Source organism: Cololabis saira, chromosome 2 (assembly GCF_033807715.1).
Source record: "Cololabis saira isolate AMF1-May2022 chromosome 2, fColSai1.1, whole genome shotgun sequence".
NCBI lineage: Eukaryota > Metazoa > Chordata > Actinopteri > Beloniformes > Belonidae > Cololabis > Cololabis saira.
Window position 1 is genome coordinate 19,042,855 of NC_084588.1, and position 24,922 is coordinate 19,067,776.

The window sequence follows — 24,922 nt, forward strand, 5'->3', positions numbered from 1 at the left end:
TGATTCTGTAAAAGGCAGCATCCAAAGTACACAATGTCTCATTCACCAAAAACCACCTTTTCATCTTCTCCTCTCATGTGTTAATTTCCGCAGCAGAGGCAACAAAGTGGCTGTGAGCTCAGCTCCAAAGCCCTGCATCTAAAATGTTTTCTGTTAACTGGCCGAGTCATGATTTTTTAAAGCAGAGCTGAGTACATTCCTGCTCCTCAAAACTGAAGGATGAAGCCACTGTTTCATGGATTATCTTCCTAACAACATCCCAGAGAGAAAAAAATGAAGTTGAAACAAAATACGAATGCGGTTGGCCAGAAGCGAGGAAGCTATGCTGACAGCTTACATAACAAACGGAGTGAAATTGCAATAAACTTTGATTACCAATTAACTGACAGGCAACATGTATATTGCATTCAAAAACAGACCAATTCTATAAAGTTTGGGAGCCCTACTTGAACTATGTAGAGCCTGATGTCTCTAATATCATGTTGCAGGGGTTTTCTTGACTGGTCATACTGTACACTTTTACTGTAACCCAGATTATTATTTATATGGACCTGAGCTGGTGTTTTTTTTTTTTTTTTTTTTTTGTTCTGTTTGTTTGTTTGCCTGCTTTGCTTGTTATTTCTGTGGATCATATTATGTATCCATTCTTTACTTGGAAAAGTGAAAAATTAATAAAAATATTGTTTAAAAAAAAGGCACCAAGACAAACGGCAGGCATAAAACTTTCTGTTGCAATGATTTCATATACCGGTAGTTTAAAACGCGACCACCTGTGAATCCTGCTCTTATTAATAGACGTCAATCAATGTTTTTTCTACATAAAGCATCAGATTTCATCTTAATGTTGACCATACACAGACCCTGAAAAGGAAATCCTTAAGAAAAAGGTTAAAACCACTTTGTCAAACCAGCTAACACATAGAATGTTAGATGTTTACGGTCATGTGCAAAAGTTGGTATCCTCTCTTTAATTACTATGTTTTTGTGAGTTTAATATAAAGATAATAAAATCCACCTGATCATAGTGGATCTTCGTAACAGACAAATATAACCATAGTTGAACACCAGCATGCAACTTTCTCCACCGTGCTACTGCTTATTTAACAAAAATGATGCAAAAGTAGAAACTTATCTGGGCGATACCAAGTACCCAGTTACTGGTTTCATAGGATGTACGAGGGTCATTTGCTGCCATGTGCTGCTAATCATGAGAAACTGAAAGTGACCACCAGCTGGTATGCAGACTTTTATTTAAAAAGACCAACATTTTGTCAGTTTTCTGCTCCGTAGCGTTCAGGTGTGTTTTAACACAATACAAGGAGGGAAAGACATAAGCAATAGTCTCAGAGAACCACATGTTGCTGCGGAACCATTTGGAAAGGGTCATAAAACCATTTCCGAAATATGTGGAGTTCAATGTTTTATAGTGGGAAAGATTATTCACGGCTGGAAAAAGTTCAAGACAGCTGCTAGTGTTGACTCTTCACAGGAGTGGACATCCCAGCAAATTTAAACCACGGTCAGACTGTACAATAAGCAGGCAAATACAAAAAGAAAATCTCGAGAGCTGCATGTCGGACCTTCCATGCCTCACTGAGCTTGTTAAATGTGAATGTCCATGACAGCACACTCAGAAGATGACAGAAAAAATATGATTCGGTTGGAAGGCTTGGCAGAAAAAAGCCTCTTCTCGGGAAAATAAATGTGGAATTATGACTGAGGTTTGCAAAACTGCATCTGAATAAGCCACAGGACTTTTGGAACAGACCAAAGTGGAGTTGTGCAATGTTTGGTAAAAAAGACAAAAAGAAAAGGGGGAAAAAAAATAAAAAAATAAAAAGCACCAGTGGTGATGGTTTTGGAGTTGACTTGGACACCAGTCACGGTCAACCATGAACTCATCTGTACATCAAAGCATCGTAAAAGCAGATGTGATACCATCTGTCCTGCTGATTATCCATCAAATTTAGGCCAAGCAACAGGACAATGGTTCAAAAACACATCCGCAAATCTAAACGGCTCGAAAATAAAAGAATAAAGTTTTGGGACGGCCCATCACAGTCCAGACCTCAACCCAGATTAAAGATGTGGTAGGATCTTAAGGGTGGTGATGCAAGAGAATGATAAATAACTACTTACCTGCTGCTACAAGTGGATGCGGCTACTTATTATTGCCCACATCATTTTCTTTTGGTTTCTTTTTTTGTTTTTTTGTATTGGCTGGATAAAAAAAGCTGCATGTAGTTGCTCATGTGAGATTGTATTTGCCTAACTAATCCACATTTTTATTTCGTTCTTACACATGGACACACAAACACGGGATTAACAGAACTTCTACACATGTATGTAGCCGGCTGCACCTCTCAAATGTTTTAATGTTACATACCGAAGACAACCACACGTTGTCCATAAATATATTACAAGAACAAACATCAGTTTTGAGGTTTTTGGTTTAAAATAAAAACTGCAGGGAGGTTAATTGTATGTGTCAACGGAGGAGTCCTGACACTGAGATAAGAAACTTTAGAAACATATTGTATAATTTGATGTTCTTTTTCCTTTTCTCAAAACTTCTGCATCGCATAATGGAACTTATTTGAAAAACCTGAATGTGATCCCACAATGAAAGTGACTCTGAGATGTGTTCAGGTCTGGATAAAAATGTATTTTCATCACAGAGTGGATCTGAGATTGCACGGAAACATTCGTTTTATTATTGTCCAATTTGTTGATCAACTGACAGCTGACTGAGATCAGTTTAAATATATTATGTCAGAGCAAAATAATACAGCATTGTCACGGCCTTGAGTCATGGGGCATGCATCTACTAAACAACTAACATCTTTCTATTCCATGTCATCGCTTCATGTGCCTTTGTACTGACAGACGTCCACAGACATCAGATTTGTAGGCGATAACTGACACCTTAAGGCACAGCTCTTCAAGCCCGGCCCTCGAGGGCCGCTGTCCTGCATGGTTTCTTGGTTTCCCTGCTCAAACACATCTGACTGGATCCCCACTTGACTCAGGCCTTTCAAGGCAGAGCAAACTCTAAAACATGCAGAACAGCCCTTGAGTTGAAGAGCCCTGCCCTAAAGAACTAAGATGCTCTCCAAACACAAGCTCCAATATACCTGAATCCACAGTGGTTCCTTTGTGGGCCCAGGAGACGTCACGTTCTCCAGTTGTCCCGTCCTCTCGTAGGTGAACACTGTTCCAGCTGCCTTGTACTCTCCGCTCCACTGAATCGTCCAGCCTCCATTCAGAAAATACCTGTTGGGGTTGTCACTTCGCAGAGCCAAGAAATTCCCAGATTCGGCCATCTCTTCAATCAGGATGTCCCAGGACCCCTCTGGGATCAGGCCGATGTCTACATAGCCTGAAAGATTTAATATCGGGGAAAGGACACGTAAGCAGAAGGAGTAAAAAGTGAGGAAGACAGGTGAGAAAAAGAGTGGAGTTGTTTATGCTTGCTGCAATTCAGAATTGTGCAGTGTAGTAGAAGTGGGAAAAAGATAGCGAGGTCTCAGATAAAATGTCATCCACGTTTCCAAAATCATTTGAATACGCTTTAACCTTTTTAGACCTTTTCAGAGGAGACAGTCTCCTTAAACATGTCGGTTTTCACAGCCCATGAAAAATGTATTTCTTATCTTCCCGACTGTCGACAACAGCAAATGAAAGACAAACATTCAAGAGCTGATTTCGTTGGATATGACTAGCTGATGATTGATCATTTTTCATGCTTGACAGGTAAAACTCAGCATAACAGCATAACTCAGCATGCATCACCTGTCAGAATGATTTGACATATGTTTAAATCTTTACTCCCATCGAGATATCTTCCTTCCGTTTTATTATGGGCATGCCAAGTAGTGGCATGACCATATTGCAATCGTCCAGAATGGCCCAAAGGGCAATGCTGCTAGCATGCTAAAGTCGCAAAAGTCCCACTGCGCACCAGCGGGTGTACAGCATGACCCCGCACTGATGTGGAAAAAAAAAATCCCCAAAAAGTAAAACACGGCCGAAAAAATGAGGAAAAACATGAAAATGAAGGCGATATATTAGTATCTAGAAAAGGTTTCCCTTTTCTTATTATTATTATTATTCTTATTATTCCGCACTTTTTTTCGTCCATTAATACGGCCCGAACCGCAACGTGCACCCATGCATGGCATACATCGTTGGATGCGTCTCCATCGTGATTCGATGGGCATTACTTTTCTCAGTAATAGGGGTTACCATGGCAACGCTAGTTGCTAAAAAGCAAAAAAAAAGGCGAAAATTCCCGCGCTTATTGCTCGGCCGAACTTTATCGTAGAGACATCGTTCAAACTTTGAAACACTCGGCCCGATAGTCTTTAAAGGACCATACAACTTCATCATTCTAGTTATTACGGTTTTTGCGATATTTAACTTTCAATTTAAAAAAAAAATCACTTTTATTTTGGACGCTTGTTGCTAGGCAACGGTTTATCGTACAGACATCATTACAACATTGACCAACCCGGGACGCTTTGTACTGCAACATATTTTAGTCTCGTCATGCTTGCTATTACGGTTTTTGAGATATTCCACATTGTTCATTTTGATGCTAACGGAACTTCGGATGCTTGTTGCGCGGCAACGCGGTATCGCAGAGACTTGGTTCCAACGTTAAAAGACTCAGGTTGATGTGGACTACAACATACTGAGGTCTCATTACGCTGTCGTTTACAGCTTTTGAGATATTAAAGCCAAATTGTCCCATTCTATCCTATGGGGCTTGTTACCATGGCAACAAAAACCAATGCATTTGTATGGGGGACCATGTGAATAAACAATCTGTTAATGCTGCCCGAACCGGAATGTGCACCCATGCATGGCATATATCGTTGGATGCGTCTCCATCGTGCCTCGATGGGCATTACTTTTCTCAGTCAAAAGTGTTACCGTGGCAACGCTAGATGCCATAAAGCAAAAAAAAAGGCAAAAATTCAGACGCTTATTGCTCGGTCGAACTTTATCGTAGAGACATCGTTCAAACTTTCAAACACTCGGCCCGATTGGCACTAACGGGCCGTACAAGCTCATTATGCCAATTATTAAAATTTTTGCGATATTGACCTTTCATTTTTTTTTTAAATTTCCATTTGACTTTGGACGCTTGTTGCTAGGCGACAGATTATCGTAGAGACATCGTACAAATGTTCCCCGACTCGGCACGCTGTGGCCGTCAACATATTCAAATTTCATGAAGCTGGGATTTAAGGAAATTTTATGTCAAAATCCATGCCAAATGGCCCCATTCATTCGGATGGGATTTTTTTACCACGGTGAAACAAAAACCTATCCATTAATGTAGCCTGAACCGCAACGTGCACCCATGCATGGCATACATCGTTAGATGCGTCTCCATGTTGCCTCGATGGGCATTACTTTTTTCAGTCAAAAGTGTCACCGTGGGGGGCGCTAGACGCCAAAAAGCGCACACCTTTAATAACTATTGGGAGCACAGGAATGAATGCAATACAACTGTAAACACCTCAAACTGACATAGAACCACCCCGAACACAACCACTACAGCCCTAAACCAAAGCAGCTGGAGGGGTCGAATGGGCCGTAGGGCATGCCCATGTCAAAATTTCGTGAAATTTTCTAGTTATTCTTATTATTCCGCACTTTTTTTCGTCCATTAATACGGCCCGAACCGCAACGTGCACCCATGCATGGCATACATCGTTGGATGCGTCTCCATCGTGATTCGATGGGCATTACTTTTCTCAGTAATAGGGGTTACCATGGCAACGCTAGTTGCTAAAAAGCAAAAAAAAAGGCGAAAATTCCCGCGCTTATTGCTCGGCCGAACTTTATCGTAGAGACATCGTTCAAACTTTGAAACACTCGGCCCGATAGTCTTTAAAGGACCATACAACTTCATCATTCTAGTTATTACGGTTTTTGCGATATTTAACTTTCAATTTAAAAAAAAAATCACTTTTATTTTGGACGCTTGTTGCTAGGCAACGGTTTATCGTACAGACATCATTACAACATTGACCAACCCGGGACGCTTTGTACTGCAACATATTTTAGTCTCGTCATGCTTGCTATTACGGTTTTTGAGATATTCCACATTGTTCATTTTGATGCTAACGGAACTTCGGATGCTTGTTGCGCGGCAACGCGGTATCGCAGAGACTTGGTTCCAACGTTAAAAGACTCAGGTTGATGTGGACTACAACATACTGAGGTCTCATTACGCTGTCGTTTACAGCTTTTGAGATATTAAAGCCAAATTGTCCCATTCTATCCTATGGGGCTTGTTACCGTGGCAACAAAAACCAATGCATTTGTATGGGGGACCATGTGAATAAACAATCTGTTAATGCTGCCCGAACCGGAATGTGCACCCATGCATGGCATATATCGTTGGATGCGTCTCCATCGTGCCTCGATGGGCATTACTTTTCTCAGTCAAAAGTGTTACCGTGGCAACGCTAGATGCCATAAAGCAAAAAAAAAGGCAAAAATTCAGACGCTTATTGCTCGGTCGAACTTTATCGTAGAGACATCGTTCAAACTTTCAAACACTCGGCCCGATTGGCACTAACGGGCCGTACAAGCTCATTATGCCAATTATTAAAATTTTTGCGATATTGACCTTTCATTTTTTTTTTAAATTTCCATTTGACTTTGGACGCTTGTTGCTAGGCGACAGATTATCGTAGAGACATCGTACAAATGTTCCCCGACTCGGCACGCTGTGGCCGTCAACATATTCAAATTTCATGAAGCTGGGATTTAAGGAAATTTTATGTCAAAATCCATGCCAAATGGCCCCATTCATTCGGATGGGATTTTTTTACCACGGTGAAACAAAAACCTATCCATTAATGTAGCCTGAACCGCAACGTGCACCCATGCATGGCATACATCGTTAGATGCGTCTCCATGTTGCCTCGATGGGCATTACTTTTTTCAGTCAAAAGTGTCACCGTGGGGGGCGCTAGACGCCAAAAAGCGCACACCTTTAATAACTATTGGGAGCACAGGAATGAATGCAATACAACTGTAAACACCTCAAACTGACATAGAACCACCCCGAACACAACCACTACAGCCCTAAACCAAAGCAGCTGGAGGGGTCGAATGGGCCGTAGGGCATGCCCATGTCAAAATTTCGTGAAATTTTCTAGTTATATTTTATTCTTATATAAAAGACGCATGGCATTACATTTTTTCACAGCAGAGATTACAATGAAATAATGTACCAATAACAAACTCAACCTTGAAACATGGGGGGCTAAATAGAAGTGAGCCATTATTAATTCCATTATTTCATTTTTCCAGCTGTGACAGTTCAAATTAAATTCGGTGAAAGACATACCAAGTCCTTCGCTCCCTTCAAAGGTTCTCCTCACAGTAGTACACGTGGAGCCGTTCCCATTACAGACTCCGCAGCGATCTTCCACAGCACTGGACTTGATCACATAATCACAGCCGATATCCTGCAACGGATGCCCCCCAAGAAAACACAATCATCATTGTCCGGTCTTTGCAAAAAAGAGGGAAATGTTAAGGACTAGCAGGTTTTTACTGCTCATTTGTTACTGTAAAACACAACAGGAAGTACAGGGCTCATTAAGCTTGCATGTAGCACACTAAAGAAGAACATATGGGTGGCGAAAAAGATGATGAAGGAAGGAAGCGAGAAAACGAGCAGCGTCGCTACACAGCGGGTGCTACCCGGTTACATCATCAGGCTTCTGTCTGCATCTTGTTGAGATAAATAGCTGTAATTTCACAGCAGCACAATGGCGAGGCAGGAATAATGGTTGACTAGTCAAAGGAGTAAAAAAAAAAAGTATTGTGCATTGTGGAAAACATACAGACTGGCACTTTGGTTTGTTTCCATCCATTCTATGTGTACAGGCTACCATAGCAACAATGGGACATGGAGAACATCAGCAAGGACACACAGATCAGATCTGATCACTTGCAAACGTTCGATGTCAAAGGTCAGTCAGAAAGACTGGATTCTGATCAGATATAAATCAGATGTGGCCAGGCAGTGAGAACATCGTGGCCTCTGCGGTGATTTTGACTGTACTATGACTATACAGTATGTGAGCTAGCTCCATCTTAGAGCCATCATTGACCCTTGTTGATGATGTGTGACACAGCATTGCTGGATGGGACTCCAAAGGTACTTTGGTTGCTCTGGGATGGAAGACGGCAAGCGATAGACAGCTGCTCCTAAAAATGAATAAAATAGTATTCTATATGATATTGAAACTGAAATATTAACACAAAAATAAAAACTAAACACCCTTGGTGTCTCTTAAAGAACAACATTTAATAGGTGATAGTGGAACATCAGATTCTGAACAAACAACGGTGGCTGTCCAACACTGGACAAGCTCTCTAGCTTCACTATGGCATTGGAGGGGGCAGAGGAGCCAAACCAGTGCAAGTGGACTTGGACGAGGCATTAGACCGTGTACTCCTGGGTGTCCTATAGAGCGGTGGTTCCCAACCTATTTTCCTTGGAGCCCCCCCTACTTGTGTCTAAGACCAGCCGGGCCCCACGACCCGTACGTACTAGCACCAAAATAGTCTTTAATTGAAAAAATGAACATTAATTATGTTTTTTTGATACATTTCTCTTTGGTTTACTCTGTATACATATGACTTTGTTTTTCTCCAATGTCACCAATGTATAAAATACGCACAAAAGGACATAAAAGGACATAAAAATATTTCTGAAAAATGTCTCTTTTAATATGAGACCAACATTTTTTAACATTTTTCCTTTAACAACCTGTTGGAGTAGATTAAATGTTGAGTAATGATATAATAATAAAGAATTAAATAATTTCCTGTGTTTTTCACCAGTGTATAAAAAACACAAAAAATATTTAAGACATTCATAAATTATTCTTAACAATGTCTTGTGAATGATTAATTCGCAAATATAATTTTTACAACTGCATAATTTCAAAGCAGACAAAGTTTCGCGCCCCCCCAGAGATCTCTGGCGCCCCCCCAGGGGGGGCCCGGACCCCAGGTTGGGAGACACTGCTATAGAGGGTATGTATGGGGTACTTGGTCTGTTGCTATGGGCCATTCAATCCAAAAACAGAGTGAGAGTCTGGTCTGCATTACCTGCAGTCAGTCAGATTAGTGTCTGGTAGGGGTTGACACGGGCTGCCCTTTGTCAATCGACTCCCTTCATACCATTTCTGGACAGAATTTCTAGGTGCAGCCAAGAGGCCAAAGGGAAGCAGGGTGTCCAGTTTGGTGGTGTCGCAATTTTATCTCTGTTTTCGTTGAGTGATGTGCTCCTGTTACTACTGTCATTTTACTACTACTGTCATTTAGCAGACGCTTTTATCCAAAGCAACTTACATCTGAGAGAAAAACACAAGCAAGAAATCACATAAGCTGTTGATGTAATCTGGTTGGTATCTCCAGCTCTCACTGGAGTGGTTAACAGCTGCAGAAATGAGATCCAACACCAACAAATCTGAGACCATAGCTCTCAGTCAGAAAGAGTGGAATGTCCTCATGTCCTCCCTGGGTCGAGAAAAAGGTTCTGCCACAAGTAGAGGAGTCTTAGGATCTCAGGATCTGGTTCAGGTGTGAGGGAAGAATAGAACACAAAACTAATGTATGGATCGATGTGTCTGCAGCGGTGCAGACTCTGCACCTTTAAGATTTATGTATTTAACTTGCATAACAGATTTCCATCTATTTGAATTACACTGATTTATCATAAACAGGCTAATAAACGTAATGAGGTATCTGTCAGTCAAATGTAAATTAAACCAATAAACACAAGTTGTTTTGAATGCATAAAGACATATTTATGTGTTTATCATCAATACATCTAATTGATTTTGTATACTTAAGAACCAGTGTACGTATTGAATACATAGTACATTTTTAAGTATTTGAAAGAAATTAGATTTATTATTGATAAACAGGATGGAAAACTTTGTGAGTTCTCTGAGTTCTCTGTCAGTCTGTTGTGGAAAAGAGAGCAGAGTCAAAAAGCAGTCTGTTCCTATCCTCACTTATGGTCATACACTGTGGATAGTGACCAAAAGAATGAGATCGCAGGTGAAGCAGCTTAAATGAGCTTCCTCCATAAAGTAGCTGGAGCCTCCCTTAGGGATGGGGTGAGAAGTTTAGGAGACATTCCCTCTGTCTGGGAGGAAATGGATTATACTAGATGGGGAGAGTCGCTGCTCCTCCACATCCAGAAGATGCAATCAAGTTGGTTTGGATGGATGGATGGATGGATGGATGGATGGATGGATGGATGGATGGATGGATGGATGGATGGATGGATGGATGGATGGATGGATGATGGATTGCTCATTTTTAGGATATACTTTTTTATACCTTTTCATACTTTCGTGTATATTTTGTAAAAATTGTTGAGCGTGTGTATGTTTGCTGCTGCACAAGTTAATTTTTCCTCTGGGGGAACAGTAAAGTTTTATTCTATTCTATTCTATTCTATGGATGGACAGACGGAATTGATTAAATTTAGTGACGAAGTGACAAAGAGTTGAAGAACAAAGCATCAGAATGTGAAGATGCTTGTCGAAGTTTGACTTTGCTCACATATGAGTTTTGAACATTAAAATAAAGAAAATAGGGCTAATTCTGCCTTTTATGTAGCAGTAGCCGCTCAGTACACAAAGTTGGTCAGCTAAGACCAGAACATAGGAGTGACTGACAAAAATGTCACAAAATGCCATGAAGTCAGAGCCCACAATGTTTGACTGCTGTCCACTCAGAACGCGGTGTCTGTAACAGAGACTGGCATTTTAGGCCGTGGTGATAACAACCTGCTTGTGCTCTCACTTATCTGGAGAGATAACGGCACCCACAGTTTTCTATCAACATGCTCATTGTCACACAGAATGTCAAATTTACAACAGTCGCCTGAACAGAAAACAAGCTGGAGATTGGCCTGAAGAGCTGCATGATGGAGACAACAGCATGTTATGAAAATAAACAGAAAAAAATGGAATAATGGCAAGACAGAATACACACACACACACACACACACAAAATAGTTGTTGGGTGATTGTGGGGACATGCAGAAGTGTGAGTGCAGTACTGATACCTGACAAATGCCATTAATGCACATATGTCTGCTTTTGTTGCCATCATAACACGGTGTCCCATCAGTGATAGCGTCTCGCATCTTCTCAGAAAAATTCAGCGCTCGGCAGTGCAATTCACAGGGGTTGACTGACAGAAAAACAGGAAGTTGGGAAGTCAATAACAACAAAATGCAAAGAAGAACTGAGACAGGCTGAATGAACTCACTTTTGTTGATGACTGCCTCCCACTTGTAGAACTTGCCCTTGTACGGCAGGGCGTCGAAGTGACCGCACTGCATGTCTCTGAAGGTGGGAAGCTCGTGAAGACAGGGCGTGGTGTTGCAGATCTTGTACCGCCGCCGCTCTCCCAGACAATATCTCCCTCTATGCTTCGGGCTGTAGGATAGTCAGAGATGTGATTTCAGTGCTGCTTGTTGACGTCTTTGTTGAAATGATTTCTATGTTGTTTGCTATGTCGACATTTTGAAAGTAGAGAGGAAAGATTGTGATATTTTTATTTAGAGTTAAAAAAAAAATGTTAGACTCTTTTACAGAAAACTCTATTACACCAGAATAAACCGAAAAAGTCTATTCATTTTTTTTGGAAACATTACAGTCTCCAATCTGCTATTGACCTCATTTAGATTTGCATTGGAAAAAAAGGACAAACAAAATGAAATAACTACAATACCCAATTTATATTGCATCCCAAAATGTCTACTAATTTTCTGCATTTTGACACTGCTCACTTTGTCTGCTTTTATTTTTGTAAATTAGCATCAGCTTGCAGACTTACGCTGGGTTATCACACTCTCTCTCTGCACTCTGGACACCAGCACCACAAGTCCTGGAACAGGTCGACCACTCGCTCCACGACGCCCAGCCTCCGTTTACGCTCTCGGGCTGGTATCCCACTGCTACACACTCCCGACCGATACACCACTAGGAAAAAACATGCCACTATTTGCATCAAAGAAGAAATATCCATAATTTCTTTCTCAACAAATGCAAAAGAAAATCATTGAAATGTTTAAAACTGGAGGGGATTTACATTTTTCTTTTCCCACAGTGTAGAATAAACGATTTTAAGCGCATAAATGGTGCAGGACTCATCTAACGCCTGTGATATGCATTTCCTCAGATGGCACTTTTATAAAAACATACAGTAGGCTTTCCTTTAGGAAACCGTTCTTAAACACAGTAATATGGAGCTACAGTACATTCAAAAATACCGAATACGACTGCAAGAAAAGAAGCATGGTGCTCGCCTCGTCCAGAGGACTTAGAGCTGTCTCCGTTTACACAGTGGAAATGTGCATTGTGGTCAGATTAATCAGAATTACAGATGTTTTTGGAAGTTATTAATGTTGTGACAAGGAATGGGAACATTGCAAAGTCGTTAAAGCTTTAAGCCCTTTTTGGAATATGTTGCAAGAATGCAAATAAAATGTCAGAATCACTCCTTTTTATGTATTTCTTAAATCTGCTTTTCCAAACCATAACAACCTTTTCTAATTTGGAGATGAACTTGGAAGAAAATGAATAAAACAACAAAGGTATGTCTGACATCTGCAGCATGAAGCACCGCATGCCTCACCAGGTGAAGTTGTATACCTCTATTATGACCTACAACACTTGTAGTAACACAACAGTAAAAATACAAATTCATGAGGGGAACCCTGTTCACCACTACTAACATAATGAAAACGTAAAACTGAAGTCATGAGAGATAGGATGAAACCTTGACTCTCGATAACAAACAGGTGACTCTTTTACAAAATCAATCATGAGATGTGTTGAGTCTAATCACAGCCAACTTTTAATGGGAAAACTTAAATCGTATCAAAGCCTTTATTGCAGCGTTTGGAAAAAATAAACACTTAAAGCAGCATAACTTTTCTTAAATCCATTTCATGGTGATTTGCAGTGTTGGTTCACTCATTTCATTTAAAAGTTTCTTCAGTGTTACTTATAAAACATACTTTTCACATACGGAAAAAAGTTTTCTGTATTCACACAAGAGGCTGTGGAACTGGTATGATTGAGGTCTGGAGGCTGACATCGGTTTCCCTGTTAACATCGATTCCTATCGTCCCAAGGCTTTAAACAAAAAACAACAACAACTAAAAAAGATTCCCTTGAGACAAAGTCTTTTCATGAAGAAACAAAACATTGGCAGTTTCTGGCAACAAACGCATCCAGGCTCTTTGATAGTCATGAAAGAGAAAACTCACTTTGTCCGCACCACAGCTGGTCCCGTCCACGGCTCCATCCAGCTTTGAGTGGCAGGTCGTCCCCACAGAACACCACAGAGTGCTGCACACATTCTGGGAAAGAATAGAGCGACTGATGTTGCAGCTTTTCACTGTAATTGGGTTGGGAATTACCAAAAAAACTAAAAAGCAAAAGGAGAATGGCATAGAGTTTAGAATATTTCAGGCCTTATTTCGATATAAAGGTAAACAATGATAGAATCATGGGAATGATGATGATGATGGGTGTTGAGACAGCTGATGAATCTTTTCTGCACATCACTTCCTCACACCCTCTGATGCGAGGACGAAGCCCCTGCAAGACTCTTATACTGCCAATGTTCAAAGTGCACATGAAAAAATATTATATAAAGAGATAATATACAATCACATGTACTGGAAGGACATATGATTTATGACGCCCTGTGAGTGGAAGATCACCTTCTTTTATACGTTGAATTACAAACAGTAAATGAGTAAACTATCCAAGTACTGCAGATCCATCTGGATTAAAAATAAATACATAAATAAATAAATATCAATATATGAAGTGATTCTTCACCTACAATACCTGCTTCTTGCTCTTGCTCCCATTGATACAACACAACAGCTCTTCAGACAAAATAGAACACATTACAGATGACGCTTTTACGCACTGACTTTTCAACATTAACAAAAGCACCAGAGTTTTATATGAAATAACAGCCTTGGGCATAACCTATTGGTTTACTTTTACTTTTATTCTTTAGAAAACCAAATGCTGAATACCGAAACACAACAGCCCATATTTACAATTGAGCTGTTCAGATCTTACAGAGATTTGCTACATAACTTTGAGTTGGGTGAGAAAAAAATGCTCAATATTTAACCTTGTCTGCCAGAAGTCAACCTGCTTTGCTTAAACCGGAGACAGAAAGCCTGGCTTAGACTGAAGTCGAAAAACAACCTCTACTGCTGACTAATTACATTCACGTGAAAATAAAATCAAGTTTTCTTGCAAGTCAGATCTACCTACAAATGTTTGCAGACTAAATGCCCCCACCACCATGGTAACATCATTCAGCTGCTGGCCGGCTAGCGGCGGGGGGGCCTCAATGAATATTTTAAGAAGTGCCCAAATGACACAACAAGCAGTCCGAAGAGCTCATTTAGCCTCCAAACTCGCCTGACCGGACCCTGACGGCATCTGTGGGAAGTAATCCCAGTCCACAGAGACCTCAACTCCACAACCCACAGAGGCTTAATGATCTGGGGCCTCATCTATAAAGCTTGCTTGCGCAGAAAAAGCGCCTGAAAGTTGCGGAAGCCACCTTCTACGCAAAGTCTCGGATCTAAAAAGAAAAAACTAACCGAAAAATCTGCGTATCTTTACGGCAACCAGGACCCTCCCGTAAGAATTTACTTAAGACACGGGGAACTGGCGACGCAGGCTGTGAGGTGGTGAAATGAAGCCAGATTCATGTCATACTCTTAATAATGTCATCACATCTCACAACATATATCAGACTTATAATAAAATAGTGCTGATAACGGAGCGGGGAGGGGGGGGCTGCCGCTCCGAGCCCACTACTTCACGCCGAAGAGGAAAAAAGAAAGTGTTCTGATTAAAATAAGGAAAGTTGGACTATATAACAATTGCGTTCATAAGGATAAAGTTAAAAAAAAAAAAAAATTAAAGAAATAGTCCCTTCTCCCCGTGTGTATCTGCCTGTCATGCACGGGTACGTGCGCTCATGTTGTTACAGCCGGAATTATGGTTCTGCGTCACACCAACGCAGAGCCTACGCCGTAGGGTCCGGCGTAGGGTGCGCGTCGCTGCGTACCCTACGCCGTAGGCTCTGCGTTGGTGTAACGCGGAACCATAAATCAGCCTAGAGCAGTTCTGAGGGGAGACGGGAGGGAGGAGGGGGAGCGGGGGCCGCCGGGCCGCCGTCCCGAGTGTCTTGATGATTTGCTGATCCTACCGTTAGTTTTTAAACTGTAAAAAGTGGGGGGGACAAATACATGATTTTGAAAAGACGGGGGGACATGTCCCCCCTGTTGCGCCGGGGAACTCACGGCGTTTAGCGCAGCAACGGCGTGCTGCCACTCACTCGCTTTATTTTATTGTATAGCCTACTATTTATATACTTATTCTAACTTTTACTGTGACCACCAAATAATGTGGTTTTCCTGTCCTCCACATCATATCTAGGTCTCCGTGAAAGTCAGTGTCACGGTGGCTGCTACTTCTCATTCATTCTGACGCCAAACTATGGATCTGCGCCAAACAGGCTGCAGAAAGCCACTGCGCATGCTCAGCAGGCTCATCCATATGCATTTCTGGGCGTGATAGGAGGCGGATTCAGCTACGCAACCTTCCAGCTGGACTGCGTGGAAGTCTGCGTGCACATGGTTTTATTGATCCGGATTTTTTTTTGCGCCCGGCATTTTCGGCTTTTGAGAGTACGTGCACTTTTAGTATGAATTCTACGCACTCCATTTTAAATGAGGCCCCTGGGGCCTCATCTATAAAGCTTGCTTGCGCAGAAAAAGCGCCTGAAAGTTGCGGAAGCCACCTTCTACGCAAATCCTCGGATCTAAAAAGAAAAAACTAACCGAAAAATCTGCGGATCCCTACGGCAACCCTCACCCTCCCGTAAGAATCTACTTAAGACATGGGGAACGGCGACGCATGTGGTGAGGTGGTGAAATGCAGCCAGATACATGTCATACTCCCAGTGACTGCGTCCACACGCACAACAACCATTTTAAAACGTGAAGATTGGCAATAACACAAACGCGGACTGCATGTAAACATAGTCAATGTCATCACATATTAGACTTACAGATCCATTTACACCCAAGCCGGCACCATCATAGATCCATGTGTTCCACGAGTAAGCCATTACGCAGGCATTTGCAGGACGTACATATATCATACTCCCATCCTCAAATGAGTGGTTAATGGCAGTGGTCTAATCATCTAATGATAAATCGTGACAAGGTGTGTGACAATAAGTCTAATTGCTGTGTAAGAATATAAAATGCACGGTGACAGCCGTGCGTAATGCTGAACCATGGATGCGCTGGCACTACTCGAGGACCACGCAAATGGTTGGATCAGGATGGAGAGACAGTTCAGTGATCATGCAGATTTCCTGGCCCATGATGATGACTGGCTAATAAGCCGATTTAGATTCCCAAGAGCAGTGCTCTTGGATCTATGTGCTGAATTGGGACCAGCTTTAGAGAGACCAACCCGCCGGAATCGCGCCATCCCGGTGCACCTGCAGGTGCTGACGACTCTCGGTTTCCTGGCAACCGGCTCGTACCAGCGGGAATTAGCCGACAGGTATGTGATTAAAAATGAATGTTACATGTCCTGCCTAAAGCCCCATTTGAGGTACGATATAATATCTAAATTCTGTCTTCAGGTCTGGGATATCACAGCCGTCGCTGAGCGCAATAATGCCATCCGTAATGGATGGCATTCTAAAAATGAGCAGTCGATACATCGGGTTTCCCTACACTGTGGGTGAACAGGCCAACATTAAAAGGCAATTTGCAGCAATGGCAGGTTTCCCAAATGTGATCGGTGCCATTGACTGCACCCATATTGCTATAAGGGCTCCAACCGAAAATGAATTCGTCTATGTGAACCGGAAAAATGTGCACACCATCAATGTTCAAGTTACGTGTGAGACGAACATGGTTCTGACGAACATAGTGGCACGGTGGCCTGGCTCGACACATGACGCATTCATCCTGACGCACAGCAGTATAGGGAGAAGACTGCAGGCCGGCGCTGCGCGTGATGGCTGGCTCCTTGGTAAGTACACCATAATTGTAGAGATTCCAACTAAGGTCTGACTCATAATGCTCTCATGTTATACATTTCAGGTGACAGTGGCTACCCCCTGAGGCGATGGCTCCTCACCCCATTTACAAACCCGCAGAGCGAGGAGGAGGTGCGCTACAACATCACCCATGCGCGCGGGCGCTCCGTTGTGGAGCGAGCCATCGGCCTCCTCAAATGTCGGTGGAGGTGTCTGGATCGCTCGGGGGGCATGCTATTGTACCACCCTGCAAAAGTGTGCAAAATAGTCCGGGCGTGTGCTGTGCTGCACAACATGGCACTAAAAGATGCCATTCCACTGCCACCCGACCTCCCTCCCCCACAGCACCAGGACCCCGACACACAGCCACCACCTCGACATGAGGAACACCAGCAGGGCGCAAGGCTCCGTGAACGCGTCATGCAGCGGATAACAAGACAAGTAGGCTGTTACATTTATTGCACATGTTTCTTTATTGAACCGGCAATGTCGGACATTACGCCACACATGGTGGTCATCACCACACGGATTTGGCGCAGCTCATTCCTCACATCATTGACAGCGCTGAGCATGTCCCTCTGTGTTTGCAGCACAGTGTCAGTCAAGACGCGGCCACTGACAGGAACGCCATGCGCTCTGGTGCTGGTGCTGGTGCTGGGGACAGCTAAGCCTGCAGCCGCGGTGCCAGACCATGACGTGCCCGGAACCTCCTCGTCGTCCGACGCTTCCAAGTGGAGGATGACTGAGGACAGAACAGAAAGTTCAATGTGCCTTAACTTGTTATCATTTATTTTAATAAACTGATAAAACTGTACTTACCGCTGTCCTCTGTGGTCTCCGCCAAGTCGGCGTCTCCGTCCTTCTCCGACACGATGCCACACACGCTGGCTGGCCCAATTATAGAGGCTATTCGGGTGTCCAGCGGTGTGGGCTCGGGTGTGCCCGGGCCTCCACCTGTCGCAGACACGCTCTGGCGGTGTTGGGCCACTCTCCTCTTGGCCTCCACCTTCAGGTCAGACCACTTCTTCTTAAGTTCTGCCACTGATCTTTCAGTGGCATTCACGGCGTTTACCGCGGCAGCGACGTGTTGCCACTCACTTGCCTTCCTCTTATTAGTTATACCGCTACTGTAACCACCAAATAGTGTACTTTTCCTGGCCTCCACCTCATCTACCAGCACCTCGATCTCGGTCTCCTCAAAGTTCCTCTTTCTGCTCTTCCCCGCCATGGTTTTTGAGTGTAAAACGCCGTTGATCGGATGATTTATATGCAAATTTAGTCGACACAGGTGCATTGCATTTACCATTCTTGATGGAAAATGGGGGGGGGAGCTTACTGTATACGCAGAGCCTACGGCGTAAGGTGCGCGTCGCCGCGTACCCTACGCCGTATGCTCTGCGTTCGTGTAACGCAGAACCATAAACCCGCCCTGAGCAGCTCTGAGGGGAGGGAGGAGGAGGGGGAGCGGGGTGAAGCGGGGCTGCGGGGCCGTTCTCGTATCGCTTTCATACAGTGTCTTGATAATTTGCAATTTAAGGCTGAGCCTACCGTTAGTTTTTAAACTGTAAAAAGTAAGGGGAAAATAAACATGATTTTGAAAAGACGGGGGGACGTGTGTCCCCCTGTTGCACCGGGGAACTCACGGCGTTCCGCGCAGCAACGGCGTGCTGCACTCACTCGCTGTATTTCATACTATTTATTTTTCTACTTTTACTGTGACCACAAAATAATGTGGTTTTCCTGTCCTCCACCTCATCCACAACATCAAGATCTCAGATCTCAGTGAAATTCAGTGGCACGGTGGCTCGACACGTTCATTCATTCATTCTGAAGCCAAACAGGTTGCGCATGCTCAGCAGGCTCATTCATATGCAAAATGATTCCATTTTCGGTAGAAAGTGGGCGTGTTGAGGGCGGGACACCAGGCGGATTCACGTGCGCAGCCTTCCAGCTGGACTGTGATTTATAAAGAGAACCTTACGTGGAAGTCTGCGTGCACGCGGTTTTATAGATCCGGATTTTTTTTTGCGCCCGGCATTTTCGGCTTTTGAGCGTACGTGCACTTTTAGTATGAATCCTACGCAGTCCATTTTAAATGAGGCCCCAGTTCCCTGCACCAGTGTCTGGAGCTGGAAACATCCGCAACAAAAACAAAGATATGCAGGATTAATTCTCTACAGAAAAGCTTCTGAATGACGTGTAAAAGGTTTTCTAAAAAAAAAAAAAAAAACAATAAGAAGAAGAAAAGAAATAAGTAAAACTGTGACCAATTAAAGACATATTTTTTTCCAAACTAAGTAGGAAGAAAATATGGAATCACTCATTCATGAAAAAAATAAGAGTCACAGTTGTGATTTTGCAAATTTACTTCTAATTTAACGCAAGCACAAGTCCTAAATCTGGAAATTAGTTTTCAGTTAAAACAGACTTCTTGCAGGCCTTAATGAGCTGTCGCACCAAGGTGACTGACGGGGAACATGGACCCCAAGAAGAAAGCTGTCACTTTAGACAAAAAGATGGGATTCTACTACTTCTACTACTTCTACTACTTCTACTTCTACTACTACTGTCATTTAACAGACACTTTTATCCAAAGCGACTTACATCTGAGAGACACAAGCAAGAAACTACTACGGTATTATTATTATTACAAATATGATCCTGTGTCTAAGAAGTATTGAGGAACAAGGTTGTATTGTTTTGACAGACATGCTGTTCTCTGCTGTTCCTCTCAAGCCTTACTGAAATCACATAAAACAGGTATTTCAGACAGATATAAAAAAAATATATGCAAACATGTGAAGGCAAAATACACAATAGACTGCATTTTCATTGAGCCATTCATTCTTAATTTACCACATAGTACACTGCAGGTGCTTATCTCTAAATGACCACCCCCTGGTGTAAGCTGTGGTGACGCCACCCACCTATTTTAGAGCAAATAAGTGTTCTCAGTATTTAGTAATTGAATGACCTATCTTTAAATTCATCATCAAAGCAGATAACCATTTCCAGCTATTTATGTCTTTTCTGGGGTATTTCTACCTCAGTATTCACACCTCCATACCTCCAAGTTTGCAATTGTTTCAGAATGATGGAGAAAAATATCACAGTAATTTTTCTTCCTTGCAAGAATAAATGTTTTCTGAACGGTTGAATGTGTGAAGGTTCTTTGTGTCTCCTGACTGGTCAAAGTCTTGGAAGTTTTCCGTGAGTGAGGCGGTGCCTCGTGGACACACACGACTCCTAAAGCCAGTCAGTTGACCAAACTATGAAAAAACAAAGCTTTGATACTTTACTTTCAAGAAAGTCCAGAAATCTATCCATACACTGGAAAAACAGCCCCGAAACATATACGCCTAATACCCCTAAAACTAGTTAAAACTGTCCAATTTTAAGCAAAAATATTTGAGTAAAACTAGCAAACTAGTTTAAAATACTCCTCTAACTTTCTTGATATGAGGCCCTTTTTTTAATTACTTTTTAGAAATCAACTTTTGCAGTGTACGTGTCAGAGTGTACAGAGTCAGCGGAAACGCTGCTACGACTGCATGTAGATATCTCTGGGATGGTGTAATACCAGCTGGGCCTGCAGTTCCTCCTACCGTATTTCCAGTGTAGCTTCACATCTCCTAGTCCTACATCTCTAAAAGGAGGTTTGAAAAAGAATTTCATTTTTCATTAAGAAGTCTAAACAAATTAAAATTCCTCATTAAAAAGCTCCCCTTCAGCAGATCTCCGTGACTCATCACAGGATCAAGCGGGTATAGAAAACGGATGGAAGGATGGATTAAAAAGCTCCCTACCCCCCCCTCAACCAATCCTGCCAAGAGATGCATCACTTTTCAAATGAAATGCTTCGGGCTGGGAAGGACGTATGAAAGGGAAAACCTCCTTCAAGTAGAAAATACTCAAGAAGTGGAAAAAAAAATATTTGATCTAATTATCCAAAGATCCTAAACACTCATCATAAAAATGTAATCTGCCGCCCTCCTCTTTACTTCCAACATCAAGACTATAATCCACAGCTATCACTAGAAATTCCTGCTGTTAAAAGCTGCCAGGAAATCCTAGTCATTTAAAACTTAGAATAAACACAAAAAACTTTCCAAGTTTCGACTTAGTCAAGGACCTCGGCACAACTTGACTACATGATCCTGTGAGCAGCGATGACTGACAGCTCTTTGGGTTTTTTAAGTGAGTTTCATTTATTTAGTCCCACAACACTTCCAGAAGGATACGCAGTTATCTCTGGCATGAGCCAGTGACTCCCCTAATGCCAGATCTCACTAGTCCTCACCAACACAACAACCTCCATGACCTAAACCTCCACCTGGACCCCACAACACACAGCTCCCCACAAAACAGCACTGCCATCAGGGAGAGGAACCGTCGCCAATGGGAACTCAAATAAACCACTGAACATTGTTTAGGCAGCCCTGCTTAAATGTGGCTCTAACCATGGGCATAATTATCATTATTTTTTTCATTTTCATTCAATTATCAGGAAATATGAATTATTTTTACATTGCATGCATTATTAAACATATTCTGTTCCTCACTATTCATTTTACAGTTGAACAAATAAGATATTCTCTGCTAATATAAAATGTTACTGAACCCTAAACTAATATTCCAGCACTTCATTAGAAAGTTCTCTCATACGGATCAAGTTAGAGGGATGGAGTGGTCTTGAACTTTCCTCCTCATTTTCAGGTACTCGACTGGTACTAAGTGAAGATGCCGGCAACCTGATTAAGTACCAGTCCTAACAGTCCTTTTTATACACTTCCTGAACGCGCAGAAAGTTAAAACGACCTTTGTTTGTGTGTGGAGATCCACACCATCACTGAATTTAAATGATATTCTTGAGTCTTGTTATTTTGATCTTGCTCTTTCCCTTCCGGGCTAAAGCTGTGATGCTGCACACTTTCATTTTTGCTCCAACACTTAACCTTTTCCATTCCTGTTGCTTTACGCTCTACTAAGTTTTACATTCATTACCATACAGTGCAGTGCATACAGTATATATATATATATATATATATATATATATATATATATATATATATATATATATATATATATATATATATATATATATATATATATATATATATATATATATATAAACACTGAACATTTCTATTTTTTTCACTCCAAAAGTATAACTAATAAGTTGCAAAAAAGTAGTAATCCAATATCTTTTTGGCCTTTCATAAAACTCAGTGACTGATGCTGAAACACTTTGTTCAATAATTTACATGAGCTGTTCATTCATGTCTGTCAAGAGTTTGGATCTGGATTCCCTCAATTTAAATGTCAAAGCTAAAAAATACCCAGAAGGTCCGAACAGGATTTATTTCTGGTAAAGAAGGGGCAAGCTAATTATTCTGTCATCATGCCAATACTTTCCACACAGTGGTAGTATGATTATGAAATGATTTTCATGCTATCAACCTACCTGGCACATCAGCAGTTCATACCAGCTCCCCACCTTCATTTTGTGCCTTTTCTGAAGTGATACCTCATTTCCATTCAGGAAGCAGCCGCAGGCCCATCGACCTGCTCCACCGAAGGGCAATCTTATTTAATAAGAACATTTAATTGGTCTTCTGGTACTTTTGGACTAACCTTGATAATGCAATTGTACATCTTATTATGTGCTGCTTGTATTTTGGCAACCTTGGCCAGGTCACTGACCGCCTGACAGCTTTGTTTCAGAGGGTTCACACACACACACACACACACACACACACACACACACACACACACACACACACACACACACACACACACACACACACACACACACACACACACACACACACACACACACACACACACACACACACACACACACACACACACACACACACACACACACACACACACACGGTGGTGATCAACCCACACTCAGTTTGCACATTTCACAACGTCATATTTATAGATATTTTTAATCAACACTTTATCGACACACACTTTACCATAATGCACTGCACTATTATGTCGTATGTAACTGAGTTTTTGTGTTTGTTGTTGATACTCACCCACTTCCTTCTGTCTCTTCTGTTTTTCCTCCTTGGTGACAAAGTTAATCTAAGCAGCCTTATAATCAATCTTAAATATTACGTAAGTATTATTATTTACAGACCATGACCTCCCTCATCATTGTTTATATATCATCAGAATGATCTAATTTAATGAGTGAATTCAATGAGTGAAAAATACAAAGCAATCTTCAGCTGAATAATGATGAATATCTATATTTGGATGGATGAAAGTAGGCCAGGTCACTGGGTAACTACGTCTAAGATGCTTTGACAGACTGCAGTAACTGTTTCTGCTACTTTTACACCTGTGACATTCACACTATTGACACATTAGCAGAGCTAAAAAATGTTTTTGTAGTAGTCGGTGTGACTTCAGGGGCGGAGTTGTATCGACTTATCACAACGTGAGAGCGATCAGAAGAAGTCTTTTAGGTACTCAATCCACAAAATAACCAACACAGCTGGATTGTGTGAACGTTAATTGAAGATTCTCTGCAAACACACACTTCATTATCATTAAAAACTACATTGATTTCCGTTGTTTTGGTCCCTAACAAAGGTTTAGACTCCTGACAGACCTAGGGCTCTCTTACCTCAGGATGTTGCTTTCAGTCTAATGGCGTGAATTTAAAGTAATTCATCCTGGTCAGCGTGGCAGGCAGTTGGGGCGGTACCATTTTTTACCTTGGACACCCAAACAGGTAAACCAGCAGATCATTTATAATCACTAACCTTAACAGTAAACCCACTTGTTCTTTTTGAACTGTGCAAGCAGCCCAGGAAGAGCCAGAAAGTAAACTTTTACTATCCATCATGGTGGTCTCTGATATCACAGGATCTTTCTTTAGTCATCTTGTTATCATGCCTCAGAATGAGATCTCAAACTGCATCTGATCGTGCATCTCTGATTCTTGCTCTGCATACCAATGCACCGGACTGCCGCATGCACGCAGCCTCTACTCACTTCAGCTTGTATTTGAGTTGATATGCGTTATTTTCTCTACCTTCATTAAATCAAGTAAAACCTAAGGCCTTGTTTTTAAACATTCTTCCGTGAGGGCTTTCTAGGAAACTTTAAACCATTTAAGACACAAAAAACCATTTGAGGGGTTAAACCTTTTCCTTTTGTTGTAAATAAATAACTCTTCCCACATGTTAATGAAAACTTTAAGAAAAAAAATAATAGCTTGCACGTCTTTGCTCAAGGCTTGACATAAAAGTACATTCATGAGCACATGGTCATAATAGATGAAATAATTGCAAATTGTCCGCTTCTTAAAAGACCTACGTGACATTTTAACGAGGCAGTTGCTCCAGTTAAAAGGGCCCAGGGATTTGCTGATCAGGAGGCACCTCACGGTCCTGGTGGGGGATGGCTCCCTCCAAACACACATTAATCTAGTCTGTCACCTGTTTTGTGGACTTTGCAGAGTGCAGGACAGGCACAGGGGCTGTATGCAGCTCTAACATTTGAATAAATCCAGCCTTTTATCTATTCATCTATTTTGTGGCGTCGCTATTGATGAGCTATTCAAAGTTGGTTGGGAGTGTAGGGAGACAGCGAAAGATGGGGGTGGTTGAAATGTCAGGAGAGGTGAGACAGAAAGCTTAAAGAAGGAGCACTTTCAGCATTGGTAACCTTCTTATAGCAAAACAATGTGGATTGTATAATTCATGGCTCCTTTTGTAAATGC

At 41.9% G+C, this 24,922-nt stretch overlaps 2 protein-coding genes across 6 annotated transcripts in view; one reads left to right on the top strand and one right to left on the bottom strand.

The window, feature by feature from the left end:
• LOC133459492 (A disintegrin and metalloproteinase with thrombospondin motifs 7) overlaps positions 1-24,922 on the bottom strand; it is a 142,531-nt gene that overhangs the window by 55,527 nt on the left and 62,082 nt on the right. For all 5 annotated transcript variants that reach the window (XM_061739486.1, XM_061739506.1, XM_061739477.1 and 2 more), the window contains exons 10-15: positions 13,340-13,432; positions 11,902-12,047; positions 11,332-11,501; positions 11,126-11,253; positions 7,373-7,493; positions 3,135-3,379 (exon numbers count right to left, since the gene is read on the bottom strand). In XM_061739486.1, coding sequence (XP_061595470.1) covers positions 3,135-3,379; positions 7,373-7,493; positions 11,126-11,253; positions 11,332-11,501; positions 11,902-12,047; positions 13,340-13,432 — 903 coding nt within the window. The remainder of the gene's footprint in view (positions 1-3,134; positions 3,380-7,372; positions 7,494-11,125; positions 11,254-11,331; positions 11,502-11,901; positions 12,048-13,339; positions 13,433-24,922) is intronic.
• On the top strand, positions 16,606-18,494 carry LOC133459534 (putative nuclease HARBI1). The gene is made up of 3 exons (XM_061739567.1): positions 16,606-17,168; positions 17,240-17,616; positions 17,766-18,494. The coding sequence occupies exons 1-3, from the start codon at positions 16,808-16,810 to the stop codon at positions 17,841-17,843; spliced, it is 816 nt and encodes a 271-aa protein (XP_061595551.1). The 5' UTR covers positions 16,606-16,807; the 3' UTR covers positions 17,844-18,494.

Excerpts from the sequence above, each read along its gene's own strand:
- LOC133459534 (XM_061739567.1), top strand. The coding sequence starts at position 16,808 with ATGCCATCCGTAATGGATGGCATTCTAAAAATGAGCAGTCGATACATC. Across the intron at positions 17,169-17,239 it reads GCGTGATGGCTGGCTCCTTG|GTGACAGTGGCTACCCCCTG; the intron begins GTAAGTACACCA and ends TATACATTTCAG. Across the intron at positions 17,617-17,765 it reads TGCAGCGGATAACAAGACAA|CACAGTGTCAGTCAAGACGC; the intron begins GTAGGCTGTTAC and ends CTGTGTTTGCAG.